Source organism: Gekko japonicus, unplaced genomic scaffold (assembly GCF_001447785.1).
Source record: "Gekko japonicus isolate JY-2015 unplaced genomic scaffold, Gekko_japonicus_V1.1 scaffold1280, whole genome shotgun sequence".
Lineage (NCBI taxonomy): Eukaryota > Metazoa > Chordata > Lepidosauria > Squamata > Gekkonidae > Gekko > Gekko japonicus.
This window is the reverse complement of record NW_015165276.1, coordinates 380,160-406,643: the sequence shown is the minus strand read 5'-3', so window position 1 is coordinate 406,643 and position 26,484 is coordinate 380,160. Positions and strand designations below refer to the sequence as shown.

At 44.9% G+C, this 26,484-nt stretch overlaps 1 protein-coding gene across 2 annotated transcripts in view; it reads left to right on the top strand.

Moving 5' to 3' along the window:
* The window catches only part of SMARCE1 (SWI/SNF related, matrix associated, actin dependent regulator of chromatin, subfamily e, member 1), an 84,216-nt gene that overhangs the window by 10,673 nt on the left and 47,059 nt on the right, over positions 1-26,484 (top strand). Inside the window, exons 4-7 of one of the 2 annotated variants that reach the window (XM_015410271.1) lie at positions 10,869-10,973; positions 15,049-15,129; positions 16,161-16,292; positions 16,981-17,152. In XM_015410271.1, the coding sequence (XP_015265757.1) occupies positions 10,869-10,973; positions 15,049-15,129; positions 16,161-16,292; positions 16,981-17,152 (490 nt within the window). Of the gene's footprint in view, positions 1-10,868; positions 11,037-15,048; positions 15,130-16,160; positions 16,293-16,980; positions 17,153-26,484 lie in introns of both variants that reach the window. The other variant, XM_015410270.1, reaches the window with a different exon arrangement.

Sequence of the window (26,484 nt, the reverse complement as noted above, 5' to 3'; positions counted from 1 at the left end):
TGGCTGATCTGTTTACAATACCCTTCCTAATAATCCCCAGCATAGCATTGGCCTTCTTTATTGCAGTCACACACTGTCTCGACATTTTCAGTGAGTTATCTACTACAACTCCAAGATCTCTCTCTTGATCAGTCTCTGCCAGTTCAGACCCCATCAACTTGTATTTATATTTAGGATTTTTGGCTCCAATGTGCATCACCTTGCACTTGGCCACATTGAACCCCATTTGCCATGTTGACGCCCACTTGCCCATCTTTGACAGATCCCTTTGGAGTGCCTCACAATCCTCACTGGTTTTCACCACCCTGAACAACTTCATATCATCCGCAAATTTAGCCACTTCACTGCTTACTCCCAACTCCAAATAATTAATGAACAAGTTAAAAAGCAGTGGACCAAGTACTGATCCCTGCGGTACCCCACTGCTTACCCCCCTCCACTGAGAGAACTGCCCATTTATACTCACTTTAAACTTTCTTTGCGAGGCTGCCATTTTATACAATTGTTTACAATTTCAAACTGCTTCTCGCGTACTCGAAAAATCGTCACCTTGATGTCAGCGTTCAAGTAAGTCTCTCGAAACAAAATCACTGCTTGTTCCCCCCCCCTTCATTACGCTTATCTGTCCTTTTGCATAAGAGGCGTCCCTCTTTGCGCTCCGCTTTTCCCACGGGGGGGGGGGTAGTTCGCTTTTAAAATATTCCGTTTATTTTGAACTCACGTTCATTGTCGGTCATTTCTCTGACCTCGCTCACAGTAATCGATATTCCACTCGATCTCCAGCATTTGTCCCAGTCGAATCAGCTTGTGTCCGAGGGCCACACAGTGCAGGACCGTCAGGGCGGAGGGAAGCCTCAATCCTCTGGCATTTAGCCGTCGAAGAGGCTGCCCCTCAAAAGCCCTATGGCCTGGAGCCTATCACAAATGCTCCGTGTGAGTGCTACTTGAGGTAGCACCCCTCCATACCGCTGGTGTGCGAGTCGCTCCCCTGAGGTCCGGGGAGAACGACCGCCATCGCTGATCCACAAACCGGAAGTCCAAAGCTTTTTCTCAGGAGAAATGCAGAAGTCTTTTTCTTCTAGCCCTGCAGTGCTTAGTGAGACTATGACATGGGTGGGAGGTTGCCAGGAAATGATGCCACACTGGGGAAGCCGCTCCTACGCACATCAGAAGTTAATAAAAAGATCTGTCCAGCTGAGGGGTGAAGTCTCAGCAGAAGCAGCAGGGCCAAGCAAGAAGGCTAGTACACCACTCCCAGAGGAATCCTCATTGTTGAAAGTAACCTAAAAAGGCTTCCTGTGACACGCTGCCTGGGTTTTGGCCACTGTATGACACAGAGTGTTGGATTGGATGGGTCATTGGCCTGATACAACATGGCTTCTCTTAGGTTCTTACGGCAGCACAGGAGCCTAATAGAGGTGCCTCCCCTCTTGCCCACCCAGAACAAAGAACATGGTCCCAACTCAGCAGTATAAGAAGTGGTGTCATATGAGGTTTTACTGCAATCAATCAATCAATCAGTTTATTACGGTCAAAGACCCATCAGACAGCATACAGAATCAAACACAGTCTCCAGATTATCGTAAGACATTACAAAGAGGGGGGAAAAACAAACAAACAACCAAAACAAACATCTCAAGGAGTATTAAGGAGATGCTTACGCTTTGTAATTGCAATAAAAAGAAATTTAGCAACATTCCTTGAAATAGCCGTGGATTTGTCCTCCAGTAGGTGTTTCAGCAAAAGTTCCTCGGACTGGATTATTAATTGTCCTTGGAATCTAAATGACCTTAATAAAGGCGTAATTAAAAGGGCTCTTTCTTCTGCATAGTGAGAGCAATGAAATAATATATGGGGGAGGGTCTCTATTGACTCGGAAGGGCATAAGCAAAATCTCAGATGTCTGGGGATACGTTGAAATCTTCCGGAAAGAACTGCAGATGGAAAAGTGTCAAATCTGGCTCTGGAAAAGGCCCATCTATGATTTGGGTTGGAAATATTAGCTAGGTATAAAGGAGCAGACATTAAAGTTTTGGATTTCAGAGATTTGTAAAAAGGCGGAAGTGCGGCATAAGCTGTTTGTAACTCAATATCTCTGAGACGCTGGTAAACAGTGGTTTTTGCCCTAGCATAGCCGCTTTCCAAAAGTTGGTACGGGTCTAATCCTAATGTTCTCAGTTTGTTAATGGCTCTGGTGAACCACTGAGGGTAGGGAGATGCAGCCAGTAGTAAAGGAAATAACCCAGTGGGAAAAAGGTGGACTTTCAACCAAAAACAGAGAGAATGCATCCAATTATCCAGCTCGACTGTATTGAGACTATGAGGTTTTACTGCATTTACGTGGAAAGAGATCTCTTTAATGTCTGTAGTGTTTCCTTACACATAATGGGCTTAGCGGCCAGTAACCAGCACAGCTCCCTGTAAAATCTTTGGGTGAAGTTTTACTCCAGATTCTTCTCCCATGGGAGATGCAATCTCCTGAGTGTGCACAGCAAGTCTTGCTCTATGGACTTCCCTTTCTCATGGTTATAGAATTTTATTGTTTTGGAAGACAAGTTAACACTTCTTTATTCCACCTGGTCCCTCAAGCCTTTTACATTTTTCAGCTGTTACGCAGTAGGGAAGCCAACCTTCTCCATGCTAATGTTTTACACTCTGCTTTTCGCTGTCTTGTTTTAATTGTTATGCTTTATTAATTTTTGCTGTCTTGAGAGCTCTATGTGAGAAGATAAAGCCTAAATTTTGCTAAAAGTTTTATGCCACCCACTCACTGCTCTCGGAACCCTGTATATTGTTTTTATTTATGTAGAGGTTTATACTCCTGCCCAGTGAGGACACACAAAAAACCAACTCGCAATATCATTCTTCCCTCTTCTACTTTATCCTCACAACAACTACCTTGTGAGGTAGATCAGGCTGGGTGAGAGTGATTGGCCCATAGTCACTCTGTGAGTTTCAGTGGCAAAGTAGAGATTCAGATCTGGGCCTCTTAGATCCTAGTATAACATTCTAACCACTACACTGTGCTGGCTTCACCAAATGCCTGTGTATGGGATCATCCGGATGGATCAGAAGCTTTTCATATTAAGCAATATTGTCATATACCATATTAATGAGTGGGCTTGAGCCACTATTAATACTGTGGAATCTAAATAAGAGTTGAAGAGTGCTAATTATTAAACACCTGAACTGAATCTGGGTATCAGATTGATGTACCATAAACCTGTATAAATGACCGTTTCTGCTTGGCATCAAAAGTACCACCTCTGCCTTGGTGAACTGTTGTGCTAAAAGTATCTTGAGAATGCCTTTGGAGAGTTCCATTTACTGCCCCGCACAGGCACCTGTACAGGCATTTCCAGTTACTACATTACAAAAGTGGAACTCCCTTCCCTTGAAGATATGCGGTGGCTCAAGTGGTTAAGATGCTGAACAGCAGACTGGAAGGTCGGTAGTTCAGCAGTTTGAGACCCGGTGCCGCATGACGGAGTGAGCTCCTGTCTCTGGTCCCAGCTCCTGCCAACCTAGCAGTACGAAAGCAAGAAATTGCAAGTAGATAAATAGGTACCACTTCAGTGGGAAAGTAACAGCATTCCGTGCACCTCAGTGTCTAGTCATGCTGGCCACATGACCACGGAAACATCTTCGGACAGCGCTGGCTCTTCGGTTTGGAAACAGAGATGAGCACCGCATCCCTAGAGTCGGATTCAACTGGCTTTCGAGCAAGGGAAACCTTTACCTAAGCTTCAGTATAGTTCAGATGCACAGTTAAGGTCTTTAATTTGAGACAGAGGTATTCTGGAAGGTGGGTGGTGGTGTAGTTATGAGATTTTCATGTTCTGTGTACCTTTAAAGCGATCATGCAGTTTGCCACTCGCCTAAGGAGCATGGTAATCAGCCCTCAAACTATACGTTCCCATGTGCTTACCTTCACCATATTTTGTGCTGTATCTTACTCACAGGGAAAACACAGCAAAGAAGAAAATAAAAACCAAGTAAAACAATTTTTCATTAATTGCATCATTATACGTTGTATATGTTCACATATGTTCTTTTCAATGACTGAGTTAAGCAAAAACGTTTCCTATTATATGACATTGTTTTAGTTTAGGTCACACCAGTGGCAGACCTACATTGTTGGGACCCTGAAGCTTGAACTGTTATGGGGGCCCCTTCTCAACCAGCAACAACAGGGCAATATCCAACAAGGTCCAAAGGGCCTTGCTGCCCTTGCAAGGACCTTGAGGCCCAAATGGCGGAGAACGGGAGGGGGGTGGAGCCCTTGAAAATGGGCTACAGAGTGAGCTCCTTCCCACCAGCAACGAGGTCTGAGTAACTCTTCAAAAACACTTTAAAAAACTCCATCAGTTTTGTTGAAAAATTCACTAATTAAAAAAAAAAAGTAGCTTCATGGCCCCTCCATGATTAGAGGCCTTGAAGCTAAAGCTTCATTAGTTTCCTGGTAGATCTGCCCCTGGATCACACTATTATAGAGAAGATACTTTGAGTCAGGAGTCCCCACCCTTTCTGAGCCTGCGAGCAACTTTGGAATTCTAACGCAGCACAGTGAGTGCAGCCACAAAATGGCTGCTGCAGCTTACCTTCAGTCACATAGTGAAGATCTTTGTACTTTAGTGGTAGTTGGTAACGAAGCAACATTTAAAAAATTGGCACAGCCAGTCAGAAGCCTTGCTGGGCAAAAGCCCTACCTGGCCCTGCCCACTTTCTGAAAACCCTTGGTGGGTGCCAGGAAAGATTGGTGGGCACCATGGCACGACCCCGGGGACCCCTACTTTATGTGGTTGTGTCGCAGGGGTTGGATGTGTATATAGGAAGGCGTTAAGCATGTAGTGTGATACAGTTTATATACAATTACTATTGCCCATGTTTTATTTCTAGCGAAAAGGGGCTTTTTTAGTCTACTTGCAGCTTTTAATTTGTCAGTGTAGGCATGTTAAAGTCAAATTAGTGAAAATGCCATGCTTTTCAACAAGAAAGCCCAGGAGATGGAGTAAAAAAAATTGGGTTTCACCCAAATCTCATCAATTCCCTTGAATTCCTGCTATCTCCACGCCGCACCAATCACACATCCAGAACTGGTTTACTGGACATGGGTTAAGATACATATGGGTGCATCTGCTTCCAAAATCAAGTGCATCTGCTGTCAAATACAAAAGACTGTGATAGCTTCTTGCTGTTTATCCATACATGCAAATTAAAGACAAAGAACAGCACAGGAGTATGTAGGGCCAAAGAGTGAAAACCAGGAAGAAAAGAGATGAAACTGTGCAAATTCTAACAAGTGTCATCCTGTAAAATTCCTCATACTGCTTTAGTATTTAGCACTACGAATGTTAAAGGGATGGTTGAAGGGCTGGTGCTGTGGCATGCAAGAACAGCCAATGCCAAGCCTTTGCTCTGCTAAGGACACCCTTTTCTTGGCCCTGAAAGAAGTTGGACTATGTGGAATGTAGTAATCATCCTGCAGCTTACTCTGGAAAGGGCCTGGTGAGGCCTGTAGGCATTATGTTTGGATGTCCCGCTATTTTAAAATCTATCTGGATGCCACCAAAACCTCAGTTTAAGCGCTGTCCCCCAAATACTAACAAAACTGGGGTAGTTTAACAGTTTTTGGATTTGATGTGTTAGTACAATGTGGTGGTGGTAGAAGTGTGAGCAATAGACATTCAGAGGTGGTTAAACATAGCAGGCATTATTTGTCGCTTCTATATAGGACCCTACAGCAAGTTAGGTGCTTGATTGGAAACTGGAGCTTGGATCCGTCTGGCTATTATATTTGAGTGTGTGACCTTCCATCTTCAAACCACACACTCCCCATGACGTTGCAAAGGGCAGAGTTTCAAAGCCAGATTTTGTCTTCAGGTGATCTCCTGAAAATGTAGAACATGATCCACCAGCATCTGGACGTGGCCTCGGAGTCAAAAACGATCTGCCCTATTCAGAGTGGTGTTAACCACAGCCTGTCAAGTTGGTGGAATTTGCCCTTTTGTCTGTTCCTGCGAAGGACTGACTACCAAACTGTCAGTGTTTTAGAGAGTTTACTGAAAGGATGTGTCTGCAATATTTGTCTGAGCTTTAAGTGCCCTGACTTTTGCATAAAATGTGCTTTTTTAGGCAGTAGCATGTGCTCAGTTTTACCATTTCCTTGTTGATTGGTGGTAACTGGCAATCCTGTAAGTTCATAAGGTGAAAACCATCCCTCCAGTTCCGTTTTCTTTTTCTATTTATTCATTTCTTACTAAGATTTAAGGCAGGTCACACAGTGTAAGACGGTGCAATCAAATAGTATGAGAGACAAATGGCACTATGTCTACCATCCCAAAAATTACAGACAGTGCAAAAAAAGCATACGTCATAAACAATGCAAAAAAGGAATGGAATTACAGAAGCAGAAAATAATGCAGTAAGAGCAAGATAATACATATAATAAACAGTGGACTAGATCCTAATCCTGTTCCCTTTATAAAAAGCACCCTCTGTTCCATTGTACTACAGACTTTTTCCATTTACAGAAATGCCCTCCTGAATAACTGTGTTACAGAGTTTGCAGAATGACAGAAGACCAGTTTCTTTGAGCTGCTGTGTGGTTTTTGCAAAGGTTTGTAAGGCTAGCAGTTTGCAGAGCACTTTACACAACATAGGGGAGTGTCAGCCCCACATGTGGTTCTTGCTGTGTGAATGATGTCAGAACATATGCTTCTCAGGTACCCATTGGTACAAGTTAGTTCGAGCCAAATACACCTTACCTCTGCTAATGGAAATGCCTGGGCTGATGGACTCTATGTCAATTATTTGCTATCAGATGATAATCAGACCATTACCAAACATGTAGCTAACTTTTGTGCAGCTTATTTATTTATTTGTCGAATTTCTACCCCGCCCTCCCAGCCAAAGCCAGCTCAGGGCAGCTTACATAAAAACAGATAAGTTACATTAAAACATAAATGACAATTAAAACGGTTCTCCACTTAAAACAGCTTGTTACTGTATCCACAAAGAAAAATCTGTTTGACCTTTTAAAATGTTTAGACCATGGTCTTTATATTTATATTTTAACAAATTGTTTAAACCAATCCTGATTTGCTGGATTGGTGCTGTAGCAAATAAAATACAAGATGTCTGGACCTAACGGAGGAAGAAAAATAGGCACAATGGAGGAGCCTTGAGTATGGTAGCTGAAGAGGGAAGCTAACTGGAAGCAATCATTTCAGAATGACGGAGGCCCAAAAGTTAAGGGCATGATGCTGTTTGTGCAGGCAGTTTGTACCCAGCACACACATTGCAGTATCACTGCCTAGAGGATTTTAGCAGCTGTAGAACCTGAGCTGCAGTGTTCAGTACATTCAGGAGCCAGTTTGGTGTAGTGGTTAAGTGCGTGGACTCTAATCTGGGAGCTCCGAGTTTGATTCCCCACTCCTCCACTCGCAGCTGCTGGATGACCTTGGGCAAGCCATAGTTCTGTCAGAGCTGTTCTTGAAAAAGAGCAGTTTCTGTCAGAGCTCTCTCAGCCCCACCTACCTCACAGGGTGTCTGTTGGGGGGAGGGGAAGGGAAAGGAGTTTGTAAGCCACTCTGAGACTCCTTTGGGTAGTGAAGGGCGGGGTATAAATCCAATCTCTTTTTCTTCTTCTGTAACAATAACATACAGTTCATACAATATAACAATGAAAAAGAGCAATTTTGCATCAGTATTTTAAAAGTTAAACCCCAACGAGAGTTTCCAGAATTACAAACCCGCTTCTACTTGTATGAAGCCTTCTGGAAGACTTCATATATATACATGATAATAGGATGTTATAATAATACACAATGCACTTTATAGAATGACAGTTATAAACAGAACACATTAATTTACAAAAGTTTCTTGCAGTGTATATTTATTTGTTGTTAGAGGATTTTAGCGAGCAGAAGAGCCCAAGTATCAAAAAACCAGGGCAGAAAGTCAGGAGGAGGAGAACTAGAACCATGATAGCAGGAGCTGGTCATAGCCAGGTAGTGTATTCAAGGGAGGCAAGCACCAGAACTGAGAATCAAGCAGCAACACCACACTGGGGGCAGTCTGGGGATGGGGGGGGGGAATTGGGAATCACCACTTGTGATAAATCCAAATTAACTATAGCCATGGAATATTTATCCTGTTGGAAGTCACTAGTTGGGTAAGCCATCGTAAGAGCTGACCAGGAAGGCGTACAGTTAAGCCATTCATTAGAGACTTGCAAATTGCAGTGGCTCACTGCCAAACACAGCTAGGTGTTGGACCCACAGACAAGTGCAAGACATTCAAACCACAAGGCTGAGACATAAGGAACAGAGCGGCAGAAGGCAAAGAACAGAAAAGGAACTGTTTGATCAAACCTGCATCTTCTTGCCTTGTCAAATAACATTTTGAGTGAGATCTCGTCTTTCCTCACACTTTAGTGGTGAATTAAGTGATTGACATCATCCTAGTCATAAAGGTAGTATCAGAAAACAGTCTATTGCACTTTAACATCTGTTTTAATAATTTTGCACTGTAACCTCAATTTTTTATCTTCATTCTAAAAAAACAGCTGGAATTTTTCTTGACTTTTAAAAATGTTTTGGAGATGTATTTAAACAAATTGCCCATTTGCCTGTTCATTGGTTTAGTAAATGGCAGCTAAATGAAAAGGAATTTGTATAGCATTCCTGAGTTCTTGAATTGCACCTACCTCTAAAGTACTTTACCTCTTAATTGAAAAATACTCAGAGTAAGACAGGCGATTGTAGACAGTGGTGTTATACCTGGAAGAATGGATAAACTTCTCTCAATCCTTAACAAAGTCTTTTCATACACAGGTATGAAAAAATTCATATACAAAGAAGTGTTAGAAACAATGCTCCCTCTAAGCTGTGGAGTCTTGTGAACAAAAATTCTACTTTGTGAGCTACTGGCATTAAAGTTGTGAGCAAGCGATTTGGCTACTGCATAGATTAGTTTGCTCTGGAGCCATCCTTCCTGAGCTAAGACAAAAATATGTGAGCCGGAGGCAAAAAACCCTGTGAGCTAGCTCACACTAACTCAGCTTAGAGGGAACACTGATTAGGAATCCAGTTCTCCATCTTGAATTTGCAGCAGATGCCTCTGTAGAGGGGAGGAAGACTTCAATTTAAATGGTGTCTGTATTCAGGACTCTTAAGTGGAGAGCTTGTGGGTGTCTATGGCTCCCAAGTAGGTTTGCCAGCTCTGGGTTAGGAAATATCTGGATATTTGGGGGGTGGAGCCTGGGGAAGGCGGGGTTTGGGGAGGGGAGGGACCTCACCATAGACTCCATCCTCCAAAACAGCCATTTCCTCCAGGCGAACTGTTAGCAACTGTACTCCCAAGGCAGTTTTGTATGCCCTGAGGACTTTACTTAGACACTATGTATGTTAGGACCCTTTGCAGAACTTTGGATAAATTGTTGTTGTATGAAGGTGCTAAGAATGCTGATTGAAATCCTTAAGCTTTTGCCTCTTCCTTTGTGGGATTCCAGGAAAAGGGAGAGTCCTGGCGGCAATTTACCCAGTATATAAAATACATTTCTGTTAATGTTGGGTGTTCAGGCCTGCAATAAACTACTGGCACTTTAGTACTTGTTGCTTGATGGCCAAGGATACATACATTAACTAAGGGACTGTCTCCATTTTGATACAAGTGGAGGGAAAGGAGGGGATTGGGATTGGTGGTATTATACATTGAAAACTGTTGGAGCTTCTCTCATCCAAAGTGTGAGTCTTAGGTCTTCATAGACTGAGAAACACTATGGCATTGGCCTCAGCTTTCTGGGTAAGACATGCTAGGCGAAGAGGAGTCCTGCGCTTTTGGTCAGTTGGTTGCCTAGAAATTTCATTTACATTTACTGCATTGTTATCCTGCCCTTTCTCCAGAGGAGTTTATGGAGGTGTGCATGGTACAAAGGCACACTTTTTATCTAAGCCTGTGAATTAGATGAGGCAGAGAGAGTGACTAGCTTAAGCTGCCCAGCAGCATTGCCCCATCACCAAATAGGTGTTTAAATCTGGGCTTTCCCTAGTTTAAATTAAGCAAGCACACTAACCATGAGAACATACTGGCTGTCTGATGCTAGGGCCAAGGAATGGGAGACACATTTCAGCCCCAGGTAGATCTGGGGCTCTTAAGAATTCGCAAATTGCTTTTGCAGAGGGATTAGAATATACCCATGTGTGTGTGCTCCTGGGGCAGCACAGTGGCTCTGTGCTGGCTTTCCCCTTTGAACCATGTAGCGTAAAGAGCTGCAGACTTGGACTAGAAACTTGCTCTTCGGCAAAACAAAACAACCAAACACATACACCCCATCCCTTTTTTGTGTATGCATGAATAAATAATAAATATATAAAAATTGTGGCTGGGTATCTTATGGAAAAGAACAGACACTTCCTTCCAAATCATTCTCTAATCAAAATCACTTGTGGGCTTGTGCGGTCCTGTGTGTGTATAAATGTATCTGTATATTGTTGTTTTTATTTTATTTTTTTAAAGAAGCCTAGTTTCCTCTGAAATGGGTTCTTTCATAAAACATTTAAAATATAATCACCACTGATAAAGTGTCACAGCCTTCATGCCAGAAGTACTAAGGTCACGACTGTCCAGGATCTGCGGTATATGGGTTTTTAAGCCAAAACTTCCTGTTTTCCTTGGCCAGGTTTCACTCCGTCTCACTGTCCCTCTTGAGAGGGAGCCAGCTGCTGCTGCTGCACCTCATTTTGCTTGTTTTTAAATTTCTGGTTGCTTTTGCATGCTGTACTGCAAACCATTTTCATTTCTCTGTGTTCTCCTCGTCAGGACTCATTTCTCATTCGTGTTTTTGTCTCATTTGTTTCCATCAGCAAATGCCCAGCACACCAGGGTTTGTGGGATACAATCCATACAGCCATCTGGCCTACAACAACTACAGGCTGGGAGGGAACCCGGGCACCAACAGCCGGGCCACGGTAGGAGAATCAACTATTACGTCATCCGGCAAACAACAAGAAGTGACCAGAAATGGCTTTAGAGTTAGGTTCTTCTGAATCTTGGCTGCTATCACTTTTTGAAAAAAAAAATATAAAACTGGAAACTTTTAACTTGCAATTTCTTCCCCCTTCTCCTCATTCTTCCTTTTTTTTTTCCACTGCAGGTGGGACTAAGTAGCACTTAGGGTTGTAAACTGGAGCAAGACATTGAGTGAGTTCCCATGCATGTGTATCCCTTGATGAGTGAGACATCAAATGCTGACTGCACAGATGAAACGGCTGTCACAGATGAGAGACTGCCAGCGAGTTTCCATGTCACCTCCGACATGGTGGCTTTGGAGACTGCTCACGCATAGCCATCTGTGAATCCTCAGACAGAGAGGAAGTCAAGTTATACACATGTGTGCGTGAATCAGCCTTTGGATTCCCATAAGAGCAGTTGGTTTAGAAGCTGGGAGAACTTTGGCACCTTCGAGACTCACACCCTGTTCTGGCACAATCGGTTGCTTGGAAAGATAAAGCAATTGGGGAAGGTGACAATTATATAGGCTTATGTTCTGGAAGTGGGAGGGAACATCTCCCCACTTGCCAAACTAAAGATTCTTTTGAATTTTCATCATGACTACCTGTAGACAGAACTTTTGCCAAGTTACAGCGTCCTACTGAAATGAAAGGTGGTTGGAATTTGAATATAGCTGAGAGCTAGTGTGGTGTGGTGATTAAGAGCAGTGGACTCCAATCTGGAGAACCACATTTGATTCCCCACTCCTCCTCCACATGAAACCTGCAGGGTGACCTTGGGCCAGTCACAACTCTCAGAACTCTCTCAGCCCCATGTACTTCACAAGGTGCCTGTTGTGTGGAGAGGAAGGGAAGGCGATTGTAAGTTGCTTTGAGACTCCTTAAGGTGGAGAAAAGCGGGGTATAAAAACCAACTCTTTGTCGTCTTCTTCCTCATCCTAAGAAGTGGAGAGGAGGGAGTGTTGCTACTGTTTTCTTTCAAGTGGACAGACCCAAATTATAACCACCTTTCCTAATGCCATGACTGTTACCACCTTGATTCCCCTCATGTATCTATTGAAACTGGTTGTTCCCTTCAAAAATAACCTGTTAGCTTTTTAGCCGCCTTGACGTCATGTTGCCTAGATGCCTAGATGCTGAGGACGTGTTCCCATAATGATGTGAGAGCTACTTCCCTGTGCCTTCTTCTCATGGCACTGTAGTGACGTTTGCGTAAAGGAATCGTGGTGGGTCTCATTGCATGATTCATTCTCCTGTAAATGATGTCCTCCTAGCTGGGCAAGGATTACATGGGAAAGAATCACCTCATTCCCCCCCCCCCCAATGCTTCCTGGCCAAAGCAGTGCAGGAAGAAGTTAAGGAAGAAGGCACAACTCCAGTGCCATGTGCATTTGGTCCTACTTTTCTGGAATTAATTAGTAATAATTATCTCTTATCAAATTAATGAGGATTTGGGATAGAATGAGGATTAGGCTCAAGGCTATCCAGTGTAATCACAGTTGATACAGGTCTTAGACCTGTGTCTTCAGGTTCTTTCTCTCAAACACTCTGATAACAGGCTAAGATGAAGAGAGTTTACCCATAGTTCCACAGTCATTTGGAAGGAAGGTGACAGAACAGATGGCAATGTGATCAGAATTAGATTTAAAAACAAAACAGGAATACAGAAACGGTACTAATCCGCCATGGTGGAGAATCTCTCTTCAAATATTACTTTGGTCACATTTTATGATAAGGGTTTCTGATGTTAGTAATGTAAGGGAATTTTTCTAATACAGATCAGCCCATTCATGGTTAAAAAGTTTATTCCCCAACACTTATTCCTGAATTTAAATTTGGATTGAAACAAACTTTTTTGTTGTTGTTTCACAGATTTTCATTGTATATCTGTCAGAGCCTTTACAGCTTTCTCTGCTATGTATATTTCAATGTGCAATTTATCTTTTTTAAAACTCTTCTTGATTTACAAGCATTAAATTGAATCACTGAATGTTTTCAGATCCATCTCTCTGTGTGTATTTGTATACATTTGCTGATGCATACACCTCACGTACATTTTTCTACTTCAGCACAAGTGATGTATGCATTGGTTCATAGCATTTCATAAACAAGGCCTGGAGAAAATACCCAGTCTTCCCCCCTCCCATTAAGAAATATTCTAGGTTCTTCTAGAACAGTAGAGGCCTCATGTTGCAAACTATTCCTATCACACATACGCTGTGCATTATTTCAGTTCATTAAAGTAACCTTATTTGAATAAAGTGGGAAATCCCATGCTATGATCAGTCAGCATTGATTCTAAATACCATTGCCCCATTCCAATGGCACCATTGCTCTGATGTGCAGGTGGAAGTTCCCACACAAGGACAGCTTCAGTGGAGGTAGTGAATCCAAGAGATCTGTGTGTGGATCTGTTTCCTCCATTGAAGCAAAGTGTTTGTGGGCAAATGGAGTTCTGGGTGCACGTAGAGGATCATTAAGCAGCTGCAGGTGAGGATCCAGTCTGGCAATAAAACTCTATCTTCCAAAACAGAGCTCTCCTAGCAGTTGGCAGCAGTTTGGCTGAGTGTCCCTTGAGTTCATGGTGCTTCAATCTACCATTGCTACCAGCTCACCAGGTGTACAACAGGATTCTTGATCATAGCCAGTACCAGGAAATTTTGTTTGCAGCGGGTGTGTGTAAGCCTGGGGTCATTGCAGTTCTTGGAACTACTTCCACTGAAATTGGTGGTCCTCATTTAGCCAAATAAAAAAAGTATTTGAGGCTGTTGTGTTTAGGACATACCATCTTTTACAGGTAATTCAAGTGAAGCTTTGATCTTTTGTTTTGAGGAACATAAATTGTCTGTTAAGTGCAAATGCTGTGTTTTGCAATGAGATTTTGTGTGTGTGTGTGGAGGAGAGAGAAGGTCGTGCAGGTGCCAGTCAAATAACACCTTATTTGTTTTAGTGTCTGTGTTTTTCTTTCCCACTGAGTGCAGGCAAGGTGATTGGCGTTTGTACATACCTTTCAGGAAGACAGAGTCCCTCCAGGAACTCACAGTCTAGTTCGGGCATGGACAGTACAGTTCGGACTCATGTGGTGTACAGGTTGAGGGAGTGAGCTTTGTTCCAATCAGTATTCTGGGTTCCCACCTGCTGCCCACTCCTCAGTCTGTCTTTACGGAATAAGTGTAACTTGAGAAGGCCTTGAGTGAAAGAATATCTGTACGACTTCGAGCTTTGCCTTACTCTGTTTTCTCTCCTTTTCTTAAACTTGCCTATTCTTTCCTTAGTTATTGAGGTTGCATTCACACCTGAGTTTTATTGCTGGTTTGCCACTGGAACTGTCTTTAATGCTGTACAGAATCTGTGGTTCCCCCGTGCTGTGGTCCCTCAGGGGAAAAATCCATTATGGGCTAACACTACAAGAGCCAGTGTAAGAAAGAGCAATCTTGGGCAGGACCAAGACTCAGAATTGTCATTGTCCAGGAGAACAGCTGTATAATTCTTCAGAGACTCCTAACAAAAGTGGCATCACTCCACACCTTTTCATAGGGGATTTGAAGCCATAGTTTTCACAGCATGAAACATTAATTCGAAACCAACTTGTAGGAAATCAGAAAAAAATTAAATCCCCATGCAGCTGTGGATGCTACATTAGTAAGAAAACTGAGGCTGATGTACATTCTGGGGTACAATCAGAAGTTTAAAAGACACGTGTGAATGCAGCCTCAAGTAGTTAGTGCAGGTAGAGTAACAGTTGCTCTCATTAGAAAGGGGGTAAATGAGCATTTTGAACTCATTTTTTGATCAAGCCGCTGGTACCACTATCATGAAATTGCCTCTACTGATAGACAAAACCATTAGAAGTACGAGTCACAGAAGTTCATGGTCTCCTTGATTCAGGGTGCTTGAATAAAATACTCCGTTCTCATGAGAGCCGATGATGTTACCTGTGCCTGTGTCTTGCTTACCATCATGTGTCTCTGTTTTGCAGTTCCCCCATGTTTGAGATAAGATAACCAGTGGATTTTATTTGGTTCTTCTCTAGGCATCGTCTGGTATTACAATCCCCAAACCCCCCAAGCCTCCAGATAAGCCACTCATGCCATATATGAGGTACAGCAGGAAGGTGGGTACAAAACGCTTAGTCTTAATTTCGGCAAGCAGTACTTAAAAGAGCTCATGCTTAACCTTGTTCATAGATGTTCTCGAGTGTATTTGCGTTCAAAACTCGAACCTGAATGCTTGGCTTAATTTTTTTTTACGGGAAATTTTAAGAATGCCATTGACTTCTCTGTTCACGATGAAGGCATTGGTGAACTACCCGAGTGGAAGGGCAAAAAAAAAAGTTCCACCCCAGAATGAAACATGGGCACCACGCTGTCGGGGGAGAAATGAAGACCTTTTTTGTTATTTAACGTTTAGGAGGAAAAAAATGCTTAGCGCTTAACCACCACTTCCTCTGCAGACAAGGATGCATACGGTGACTTGTTGACAGAACTTTCTGTCGTAAAGTATCCGCTATTTGGCGGCAAAGCAAGATTTTGTTGCAAATCCGTAGCTGGACTTTAACGTAGTTGATTGTAGGATCTACCCTAATTTTTTTTTTAAGTTCTCTTCTCCATTTACTTTAGTGAGAGGGAACAGGGAGTGTAGCATCGCTTCTTTTCTTTTCTTTTTAATCCATTGAATTTTTCCCCCCTGATAAAATGTTCCACTGGATCTTGTGGACAGCGCCTGATCCAATCCACTGCCAAGGAGTGACTGAGCCAAAAGGAGAACTGTTATTACCCACATTTTTACCTCAGGTTTTTTTTAAAAAGCAAACACTCTCTTCCGGCAACCTCTTTTAAAAAATAAAGAAGAAACGTGTGCAGGATTTAAGGGCACGACTGGTGAAAAGGATTCTGTGGAACTGAGAATAAAACCGGGCGGTGGATAAACATTGTGCCTCTGTCTTCTTGCCCCAGAGAAATAATCAAACCGTGGACATAGCCTAACCAAAAATAATAACTGTCTTAATGTAGCCTTTCTTTGTGGGGAATAGTTCTCTGGAAAAAAAAAAGACCCTAGTCATGTGGTGGTGTTAACAAAAAGAGATGTGTTTAATTTTATAAGTATGTAGTTAGCTGGAGCTTTATTACAGATGTTTTTGTTAAGGTCTGGGACCAAGTGAAGGCATCCAACCCCGACTTGAAGTTATGGGAAATTGGGAAGATCATTGGAGGGATGTGGCGAGACCTCACTGACGAGGAGAAGCAAGAGTACTTAAATGAATATGAAGCAGAAAAGGTACACGGAAGAAATCTCCCCCTCACTCCTGGAAGTCTCTCTGTCTCTCTTTACACACACCAAAAAAAAAAGCTAAAATAAAGACTGGTTCTGGAGGAGGTGATGATAAAACACAAGAGTTATTGAGGAAAGGAACTGAATCAACTCTTTTGCTGTGAAAAGCCAGATCTCCTGGGAGCTTTTAAGGAGAGTATAATAGAATCACGTTATCTTGGATGGCTTGAAAAGAGCTGTTACATTCCACCCACCCAAAAAATAAAAAAATCCTACAGTTAAACCTGAGTCAAAGTTGCGTGCCCTCCCTCTTTGCCCCCCATCTCCAAATATAAATGCTACTTGGAAAGAAAGCACGGTTAATCTGACTCCCCTGTTGCAGGTGCTTCCTGCGTTCCACTCCCCTGTATTCCCTTTGGCATTCGGGTTATACGGACACACTGCAAAAAAAAATGTTTAGATGTAATGCTACCTTGCCTCTGGCCATGAGGCTCTTGCAGAGCACAGCAGTTGTGAATGTGTAGTAAGCCGCTCTTGAGATTGCCGCCCCTTGCTCCGTGTGACATTTTCCTTGCCTCCTGCAAGGGGTCTTGCAGTCTGAAGATTCCCTCCCAAGGGTACGGGAGAGATGGTCTTTTCTGCAATTCTTTCTTTTTTTCTTTTATATAAAAAAAATGTATCTGTCAAACTGTAGATAGAATACAACGAGTCGATGAAGGCCTACCATAACTCACCCGCCTATCTTGCCTACATCAATGCAAAAAGCCGAGCCGAGGCAGCACTGGAGGAGGAGAGCCGGCAAAGGCAGTCCCGGATGGAGAAAGGAGAACCTTACATGAGCATCCAGCCAGCTGAAGACCCAGATGGTAAGCGGGAGGGCCATAAGATACATACGTTAACCTTTGTGACTCTTAAGGAATCTCAAGGTGGTAGAGTACACACCAGTAGCTTTGTACCAAATGGTGCTTGACAAGGGAATTCCTTAGTTTGTAGCACTTTTCATACCAAACCAATTTCTGTGAATCGCACGCAAATCGATGGTGTCTTCTCTGCAAGGCTCCGGAGACCTGCAGTTTGGGAACATTTATATATGTGTTTATAACTTATAATTCTAGAATGTGAAACAAATAGAACAAAGCCATGTGAAAACGCAGGCCGTTTTTATACTTTAAATCCATATCAGTCATCTTTCCAGCAACCCTAGGGGAGTGTGTCCTTCATCTTTATTTTACCAACAGTTGTGCACAAGGATGTAAACAAGAAGTAATATTTGCCACCGCCAATCTCAAGATCTGTCATCAGCAGAGCTAAATGGCTAGGTGCCTGGTTGCATGATGGGTCTCCCTAAAAATTTTTGCCCACCATTTCTATACAAGGTTGGGATTTTTGGTGCTTCCTCCAGAAAACGTTAACGCTGCAGAACTTGAAATATTTTTCCCCAGCTCTGTTGGTCAGGAGGTTAACTCTAAAATCCAAATGTACACGCCTGAACATTGGGATGGGACTGTGTGAGATTACTTGGTTGTGGGACTACTGCCACAGGAGGTGGTGGTGGTGGCTACAAGCATGGACAGCTTCAAGAGGGAATTAGATAAGCATATGGAGCAGAAGTCCATCAGTGGCCATAAGGTATAGATAGGAACTCTCAGGCTGGGGCAAGTGATGCTCTGTATTCCTGGTGCTTGGGGGGGCGGGCAACAGTGGGAGGGCTTCTAGTGTCCTGGCCCCACTGCTGGACCTCCTGATGGCATCTGGTATTTTTGGCCACTGTGTGACAGAGTGTTGGCCCAGATGGGCCATTGGCCTGATCCAACATTGACTTCTCTTATGTTCTTATAGTCTTATGTTCTTAATGATCTATGGGGCACAAGCACAATGGACAGCCACTGAAGGATAATACATTTTCAGTACTGAGGGCAGCCATGGTCCAGTATATCAGGCAAACACATCTCTGGTTCCTTACCTTACATATTTCTGCTGGCCATTTATTTAAAACATGTACAGGCTGCCAAACTGCTTTGAACTATAGAAGATCATAGTTCTTCCAACACACCAGATCACGATACAGGCAATAGATGCACACAGTTTAACAAAGATACAGTGGCCATCAGAATTTTTAAAAGTCTTAGCAACCTTCCTAGAAAGTTAGAAGCAAAGCGGTTTGCTTTGCTCGTGGAAAGAATTCCGTAAAACTTCAGCTACTCCAGAAAAGGCTGCCGTCATCACTGCCAAGGCCGTCACTTGGCCTGCTGACAGGATAACCAGATTTTCCAGCTGTTCTCTCCTAAGGTAGCAGGGAAGCACATATAGGGCTAAAAGCTAACCAGAGGTGAAAAGCTCCACTCCTTGTCCCATGGAAGTCCCATACTCCACTTCATGTCCCATGCTCACATGATCTCAGACGACAACGGATTGTGTCACCCATAGACAGGGCTGTAGCTAGGCGGGAGTGGTGCCCCCTCCCGAGTCTGAAATGCCCCTTCTCCTGGTCACCCTGACCCCCTCCCCCGCTGGCCTGAATTTCCTCTGGAAGTGACTGGGGGCAGCGCAGTGCCAGCCAGCCAGGCACTTCCTTACCAGCCTTCCTTCCATATGTCTGTACAGCCAGCTCCAGGCCCAGCACATGCCAAGGGCCTGGCCCTCAGGGTGAGCCGGCTGGCCAGTGGGGGAAGGAGCACGCACCTGGCGCCAGCGCTCTTTCTTCTTCCGCCACTGACCAGGGGTGGGTGGAATGGAGGCTGACCCACTGGCCACTGCCAGGCTCCTTGACACCGCTGCTGAAGCATGCCACACCTTGCTGGACAGAGGAGGGAAAGGAAGAGGCGAAGGAGCACCCCTGGATGGGTGAGTGAGCGAGTGTGGTCTTCCAGATGGTTCAGATGAGCGGCACTTTTACTTACGGGTTTGAAATTCTTTGGTACGTGTAGGCTCTGAAATCACAGAAGAAAGAGAATTCCTTCTTTCTTGTCTTGATTAAAACTAGGGGTAAAGGTAAAGGTTCCCTTGCTTGAAAGCCAGTCGAGTCCGACTCTAGGGTTGCGGTGCTCATCTCCGTTTCAAAGCTGAAGAGCCAGCGCTGTCCGAAGACTTTTCCGTGGTCATGTGGCCGGCATGACTAAACACCAAGGCACACAGAACGCTGTTACCTTCCCCCCAAAGTGGTACCTATTTATCTACTTGTAATTTCTTGCTTTCGAACGGCTAGGTTGGCAGGAGCTGGAACTAGAGACGGGAGCTCACTCCGTCATGCGGCACACTCGGGTCTTGAACTCCTGACCTTCCACAGCCTGCAGTTCAGCGTCTTAACCACTTGAGCCACCACCGCTCCTAAAACTAGTGGAGAGACTCCCAAATAATGTCGTCCTTATTTTTTGTGACATCATGAGTGCCCCCCCCAACAAAAATCGTCTTGCTGTGGGGCTGCCCGCAGATCTGTTCCCGCAAACAGAGGCACCATCTTCTTTTGCAAGGAGCCTTTTGCCTAATGCAGAAGGCTGTTCCTTTGGCAGAAGAACCTCTTGCATCAAGGCATGGCTGCTGGTGCTTGGGGGAGAGCCTTGCTGTTTATGTTGGATCCTACCGTGTAAATTCACTGCAGTGATAACGGCTTGCTTTTGTTGGATGGGGGAGTGGGCCTTAAATCAAGAATTTGGAGACTTCGGTGATAAAATTAGAATTTTTGTATTTGTCTGATGGAAGCGTCCACGCAGGTGAAAATAGTGGGAATGGGGGTCTTGTTTAGCCTAGGACTGATGTTACTCGGTCATACAAACGAGGTCTCCATCGCTCTCTGTGGAACGCTCTTCTGTGCAAAGGCGCATTCATTTGTCCTCACTCAGATTTCAGAAGAGGTACCTGCAGGAAAGTCTTCTGTGAAGGATTGCACCTGGAGTTCCCAGGAATTTTTCCTTAATACAGTAGTTTAAAACATGTTGGAAGCTTACATTGCATTGATAGTTGCACAGTGCTCAGCGGATTTTCTGATGTGGTCACCTAGCCAACATTTTGGGAATACACTGAGCAGCACTGTTTCAAAACAGCCCTTGCCAACTTGCTCTTCCTGCCTTAGAGGAAAGCCCCATAAATCAGGTCCTGTTAGCACTAAAATAAATTCCCTCCCTGTGCACAAACATGAAATCGTTTCATGGCCAGGGTGTGCAGTTCTTCAGGACACTCATAGAATCATAGAATGTTAGCGTTGGAAGGGACTTGCAGGTCATCTAGTCCAACCCCCGCCACTCTGCAGGAGCATAGCCGAAAGATAGCCCTACAACATACCCGAAAGATGGTCATCCAGCCTCTGCCTGAAAACGTCCAGCGAAGGAGCATCCACCACCTCCCGAGGCAGTCCATTCCATTGCTCAAGCACTCTTACAGTTAGGAAGTTTCTCCTGATATCGAGCCAGTATCGACTCCCTTGTAATTTCCACCCATTAGATCTAGTCTTGCAATGCGGAGCAAGAGAGAATAGATCTGCTCCATCTTCTACATCACAGCCCTTCAGATACTTGAAGACTGCAATCATCTCCCCTCTCCCAGGCTAAACATACCCAACTCTTTCAGCCTTTCCTCATAAGACTTGTCAGTCACCAGACACCACCAGGTTGAATGTGCTAAAATGTCCTGGGGCTAACTCGTTCAATGAGTTTGCTCAGAGCTTGACATATCTCAACGTTTGTAAAAAGGAAGGAAATTTTTCCCGGAAAAGACTGGCTGGTGAACTCTGCAACTTCCTTTGGACTGCCTAGTACATCCAGCACTTTTGGAGGTGCTGGGGTGGATCCAGCCGTCCTCCACGTAACCTTCCTCTATTTAAATGGGTCTTGGAGGAAGACCAATTGTTGGAGGAAGTCTTCTTAGACTGGAGGAAGACTTTGGACTTGAGCAAAATAATTTAATTAATAAATAAACTTTGCTCAGTGAAGTGGTAGCTATAGGATCCACCCTGGTGTCTGTTGTTTCTCTCTGTTACAGTGGTCTGGACTGACATAGGGGAAGTATCAGCTGCCTAACGCTGGGCAAATATCTCAGCTGGGGCTAAGTACCAACAGAATCTGCCCCATTTCACCCCACCCCTGCAGAACCCGTGACTTTTTTTAGAGACTGGATGAGAACAAGGAATGTTCTAGGAAAAATGCAAGGAGGGAGGGGACTTCCAGGAGACCTGGCCACTCCTGTGACCCAAGTTACGTGATTCGCCTTCTTAGATATTTGTGGGTGGTGTAAAGGGGCAGCCCACAGGGAATCTTTGAGAACACCCTGGTACCTCCCAGCTGCCCTGAAGCCAAGGAGTCAGTCTGTGTGAAGAATAGTTGAGGTGTAAGCCAGGAGTGGCTCAGGTTTCCCATAATTTTTGCCAGAGATCAAAATTGGCTGGCTTGCTGAATTGCTGGCTCAATTCCAATAATTTCAGATGAGTGCCTAGACAAACATAGCCTTCCCTCTCAGACCTGTGGTGGGAAATGCCATCAAATCACAGGTGGCTTATGGTGACTCCATAGGGTTTCGAAGGCAAGAGACAAACAGAATTGGTTGGCCATTGCCTGCCTCTCTGTAGCAACCCTGGGCTTCCTTGGTGGTCTCCCATCCGAGTACTGATCAGGGCCTGCTCTGCTTAGCTTCTGAGATCTGATGAGACTGGGCTAGCCTGGGCCACCCAGCTAGCTTATGCAAGCACATATGCAAATATGCACTCAGCTCTTGACTTGTGTGTGTCTTGCACAGCCCGAGAAATGGAATGCTCTCCTGCTCGGGTCTTCTGAATGGTGCAAAACTGTACGTCCTCCCTCTTGGCAGACTGGTGGGGCGGGGGCACTTTTAAGGAGCCTCTTCCCATCCTTAGCAGAGATCTTATGCGGTGTTTGGGGCCCTGATCCCTGTATTGTCTAGCCATTTTGCATCTCTGGAACAAATCAGACTTGCTGTCAGCTGCACTCTCTTTAGTTTTATTTTGGCCTTGGGCAGGCTCAGATAGTAACGTTTAGGAGCCCTGGCATACATAGACATGTCTCAGCACATACACGCACCCTCCCTGCAAGATGCCTTTTAGCATGGCCTGGACCACACAGTGCCAGGACCAACCTTTGCTTTCCCCACCATAGTGTACTGTAGTCCAGCCATGTGAGAGCCAATGTGGTGCAGTGGTCAGATCTTCAGACTAGGTCTGGAGAGACTCCGACACACTGCAAGGAAGGTCACTGTGCTGTTTCTCTCCTCGTTGATTCCAGATAGGAGGAAAGGACCGTGTATTGCTGCCCTGAATTCCTTGGAGGAAGGGCAGGGTGAAAATTCTGATAAATAACTACATCTAAATCATAAATACTTACGATAAGGATCGCTGAGATGGATGATAAGGAGCAGGGTAACTAGTGTCCCGCAGGGCTGAGAGCAGCTTTATTTTCTACCCCTCTGGTATCCCTCAAGGGCATCTCTTCAGCATAGGTTGGATTCCAGTATTATTCTTATCTCCCTGTTACAGGGGCTAAAACCACCCACTGAGTTCTCATGGCTGAGCCTGCAGGCTTCCCAAATCAGCTCACAGCTGTTACCACCATGCTGGGCCAGGCCGGCTGCTATAGCAGTTTTAACCCTGCTTTGAGATTAGGTGCCAGGCTTATGTCAGACCTCCTTGCTTTGAAATAATAATAATGATCTTGTCAGTGCCAGGGTGCCTGCTTTGATCGCATGAAGTTGCCTCATGCTGAGTCAGATCGTTGGTCTATCACGGTCAGTATTCTCTTCTCTGACTGACAGCAGATCTCAAAGGTGTCGGGTCTTTCATGTCACCTGCTACCTGGTCCTTTTAACAAAAATCTGAAGGCAACAGGGATTGAAACTGAGCCCTTCTACTACTGTACCACAGGAATTATCCAAAAGAGGTTTTGTACCCTTTGGCATGCCATCCCTGCGGAGTTGGTAGTTATGCATTAAAAGCAATATGATCGGTCTCATTTTTCTCTTATTCAAAAAAAAAAATTAGGCTACTAGCTGTGAACCTGAAGAAACAAATTTTTACTTGAGAAATAAGTGCTTTTCTGCTGTGACATATATACCCATGAGACCTGATCCCAGGGCAATGAACAGCTGTTTTCACTGTCTGGAGTAGGATTAAGATAAGCAAAACTGATCTGACTGATGGTGCCAAGGAGGAACATAACATAATGAGAGACCTGCTGGATCTTACTAATAGTCCATCTAGTTCAGCATCCCATCTCACACGGGCCAACCAGTTTCTGTGGAGGACCAACACCAGGGCAGAGAGGCCAAGGCCTTCATAAGAACATAAGAGGAGCCCTGCTGGCTCATACCAATAGTCTGTCTAGTCCAGCCTCCTCTCTCACACAGTGGCCAACCAGTTCCCCTGCAGGGCCAACAACAGGGCATAGAGGCCAAGACCTTCCCCTGATGCTTCCTCCTGGCTCTGGGATTCAGAGGATTAGTGCCTCCCAAGGTGTAGGTTCCCCTCAGCCACCATGGCTAGTAGCCATTGATAGACTTACACTCCACGAGTCTACCTTATCACCTTTTAAAGCTGTTTATTCCTGTGGCCATCACTACATCCTCTGGCAGCGAATGCTTTGCTTTGCTTAATCTGTAGCACAGCATTCCCCAGTGCATTGGCCATGGGTGCCATGCCACCTGCAAGGCACTTCAACAGTTGCCCACCATGTGCCTCAGGATAGTAGGCGGGGCCATGGTGAGAACTGGTGATTGGTTGCTTTCATACAAATAAAGGGGCTTTTCACTGATCTTCCCCATTGCTCACGAGAAAACGATCCAGAATTCTATAAACAAGGCCTGTTGATCAGCTGTGAGGCGATTAGGGCTATGGAATGCCAGAAAAGTGGTGTACCCCTTTCCCCCCTTAGTGGTCTTCTGTGTGTTTTATCCTCCTTTCCCTCCATCGGTCATTGTCTTCTCTGTGTGTTTATGCTTCTTCGAGCTTTTTCTATGTGTGTGTTCTCCATCCCCCTTCCTCTTGTGTGTGTATGTGTATTTGGCTCCACCTCCCATGGCAGGCATTTTATGCTTGGCTCTGCCTTCTGTGACAGCCGTTTTGTAGTGGTACCCACCACCCAGTGGTTAAGAGCACGGACTCTTATCTGGGAGAACCAGGTTTGATTCCCCACTCCTCCACATGCAGCTGCTGGTATGTCTTTGGGTCAGTCACAAGTTCTCTCAGAGCTGTTCTCAAGGGCAGTTCTTGAAAGAGCTCTCTCAGCCCCACCTACCTCCCAGGGTGTCTGTTGTGGGGAAGGAGATTGTAAGCCGCTCTGAGACTCCTTCAAGTAGTGGTGGGCAATGTTCCTTCTAAGCTGAGTTAGTGTGAGCTAGCTCACAGTTTTTTAGCCTCTGGCTCACACATTTTTGTCTTCGCTCAGGAAAGATGGCTCCGGAGCAAACTAATTTATGCAGCAGCCAAATCGCTCGCTCACAACTTTAGTGCCAGAGTAGAATTTTTGCTCACAAGACTCCACAGCTTAGAGGGAACATTGGTGGTGGGGTATAAATCCAATCTCCTCTTCTATAGCAAAACGACTTTGAGGTCCCCCTACTCTGTATAAGGATAGGAGACATGCACCAAGCAAGTCAGAAATTCACTTCATACAGTGCATACATAGAAAGGAGGGACTGGCACCCAACTTGATTAATGGATGCTTGTAACTATTTTGTAGGAAATGATCTTGAGTATGGGCCCTTTATCTTGGCATGATGAACCTTGCTCTCATTGTTTGTAGGTCTCTGAGCAGAGGTCCCAGGTAACTGGGGAATTCTGTCCTGCGCAAATCCCTTTCCTGTCCACAAGAGCAGGGAAGTAGAAAAGTGTTCCTTCCCACTACCACCACCACCACTGGCCATTGGAACCTCCCATAATCCACCAAACCCTTGGTTTGCTGAATCCACCCTTGGACAATATGCTTTTCGTATCAAAAGGTACCAGGCCGCAGCTGACCTGCTGAGGGTTTAGCATCTGCCCTAGAATCACCAAGTCCCTTTTTATTAAACCACATTTATTTATTCCTTTTTAATTGCGGCGATGGCGTAGCTGTCTGTAGGCTATTTCACAGAATACTTCATTCCTCAAGTAGCACTTTGGCAGCTGGGAAATTGCATATTTCCAGAACATCACATTGTATTATTTTGTCCCTAGAGAAGAAACTCCTCCATTCTCCGGTGGTCCAGAGAGTGGGGCGGTCCTTCCATGACTCCTTACTCATGGGACTTAGCCCCTCCCTCTCTGCTTGCAGGGCCGGCCAAACTTTGATCCCAGAGGGGAGGGGCTTGTCCTCTGGCTTCCCAGTTCTACCGGCCCTGCCTTCGAAGCAGGACGTTCGGCTGTGCTCTCGTGAGCACGAAGATTCCACAGTGAAGACAGAAGACAGTGGAGTTTTCTGGGCGGCGGGGGAAGGTAATTACCTTCCTACCCCTCCCTGAACCGCGTGGCGCACAGAAGAATGCGAGGAAAACCCGCGGTTTTTATGAGCGGCTGCTGACGGTCTGGGAAGGCTCTCAGACATCGCAGCAGCCGTGGACCCGGCTCCCACATCCCCAAGCAGAATTGACTGCATACAGGGGATCCTTCCCTCTTCAGGACGTTGGAAAAGTGAGGGATCTGCAGTGGAGCCGGTGGTAAGACCTGAGCAGCGCGACTTTAGCAGCGCATTTCTCAGGAACCGATTAAAAAACCTGCATGCTTTCACCTGCCGGCATAGGAGCCTCAGGAAAGCACATTGGGTCCAGTGGTCGGTCAGTGCCTCGTCTGAAACACAGTAGGAATGGCACTGGTAATGGGGCTCCTGGCTGAGGTGGGAGAAGCCTCATAGAGCCAAAAGGAGGGTAAACCCACCCACCCCTTTTTTGCTTTCTCCTCCCCCCCTTTTGCCTTTGGCAACCCTCTTACTCTGTGAGATTTGCTGTTATGACTGGGTTTCACTTATTGCTCAGAAGCTCAGAAACTCCACTGAGGGTTGTGGGGGTTGAAAGTAGTTCCAGTTTCTTTTCTCAGCCTTGGTTGAGGAAAGTGGAACAAAGGTGGGGAAGTCAGCCATTTTAGGTAATCTGAGTGCTGGGGTTTTTTACTTTCATTTTTGCAGAGGAAGACAAAATGGCTGACAAAGCAGGTTCCTCAAGTTCCCTTTGCTTGGATGACCGGGCAGTTTCACATTCCTCCAAGGATGACTCCCAGGGGTTGGATATG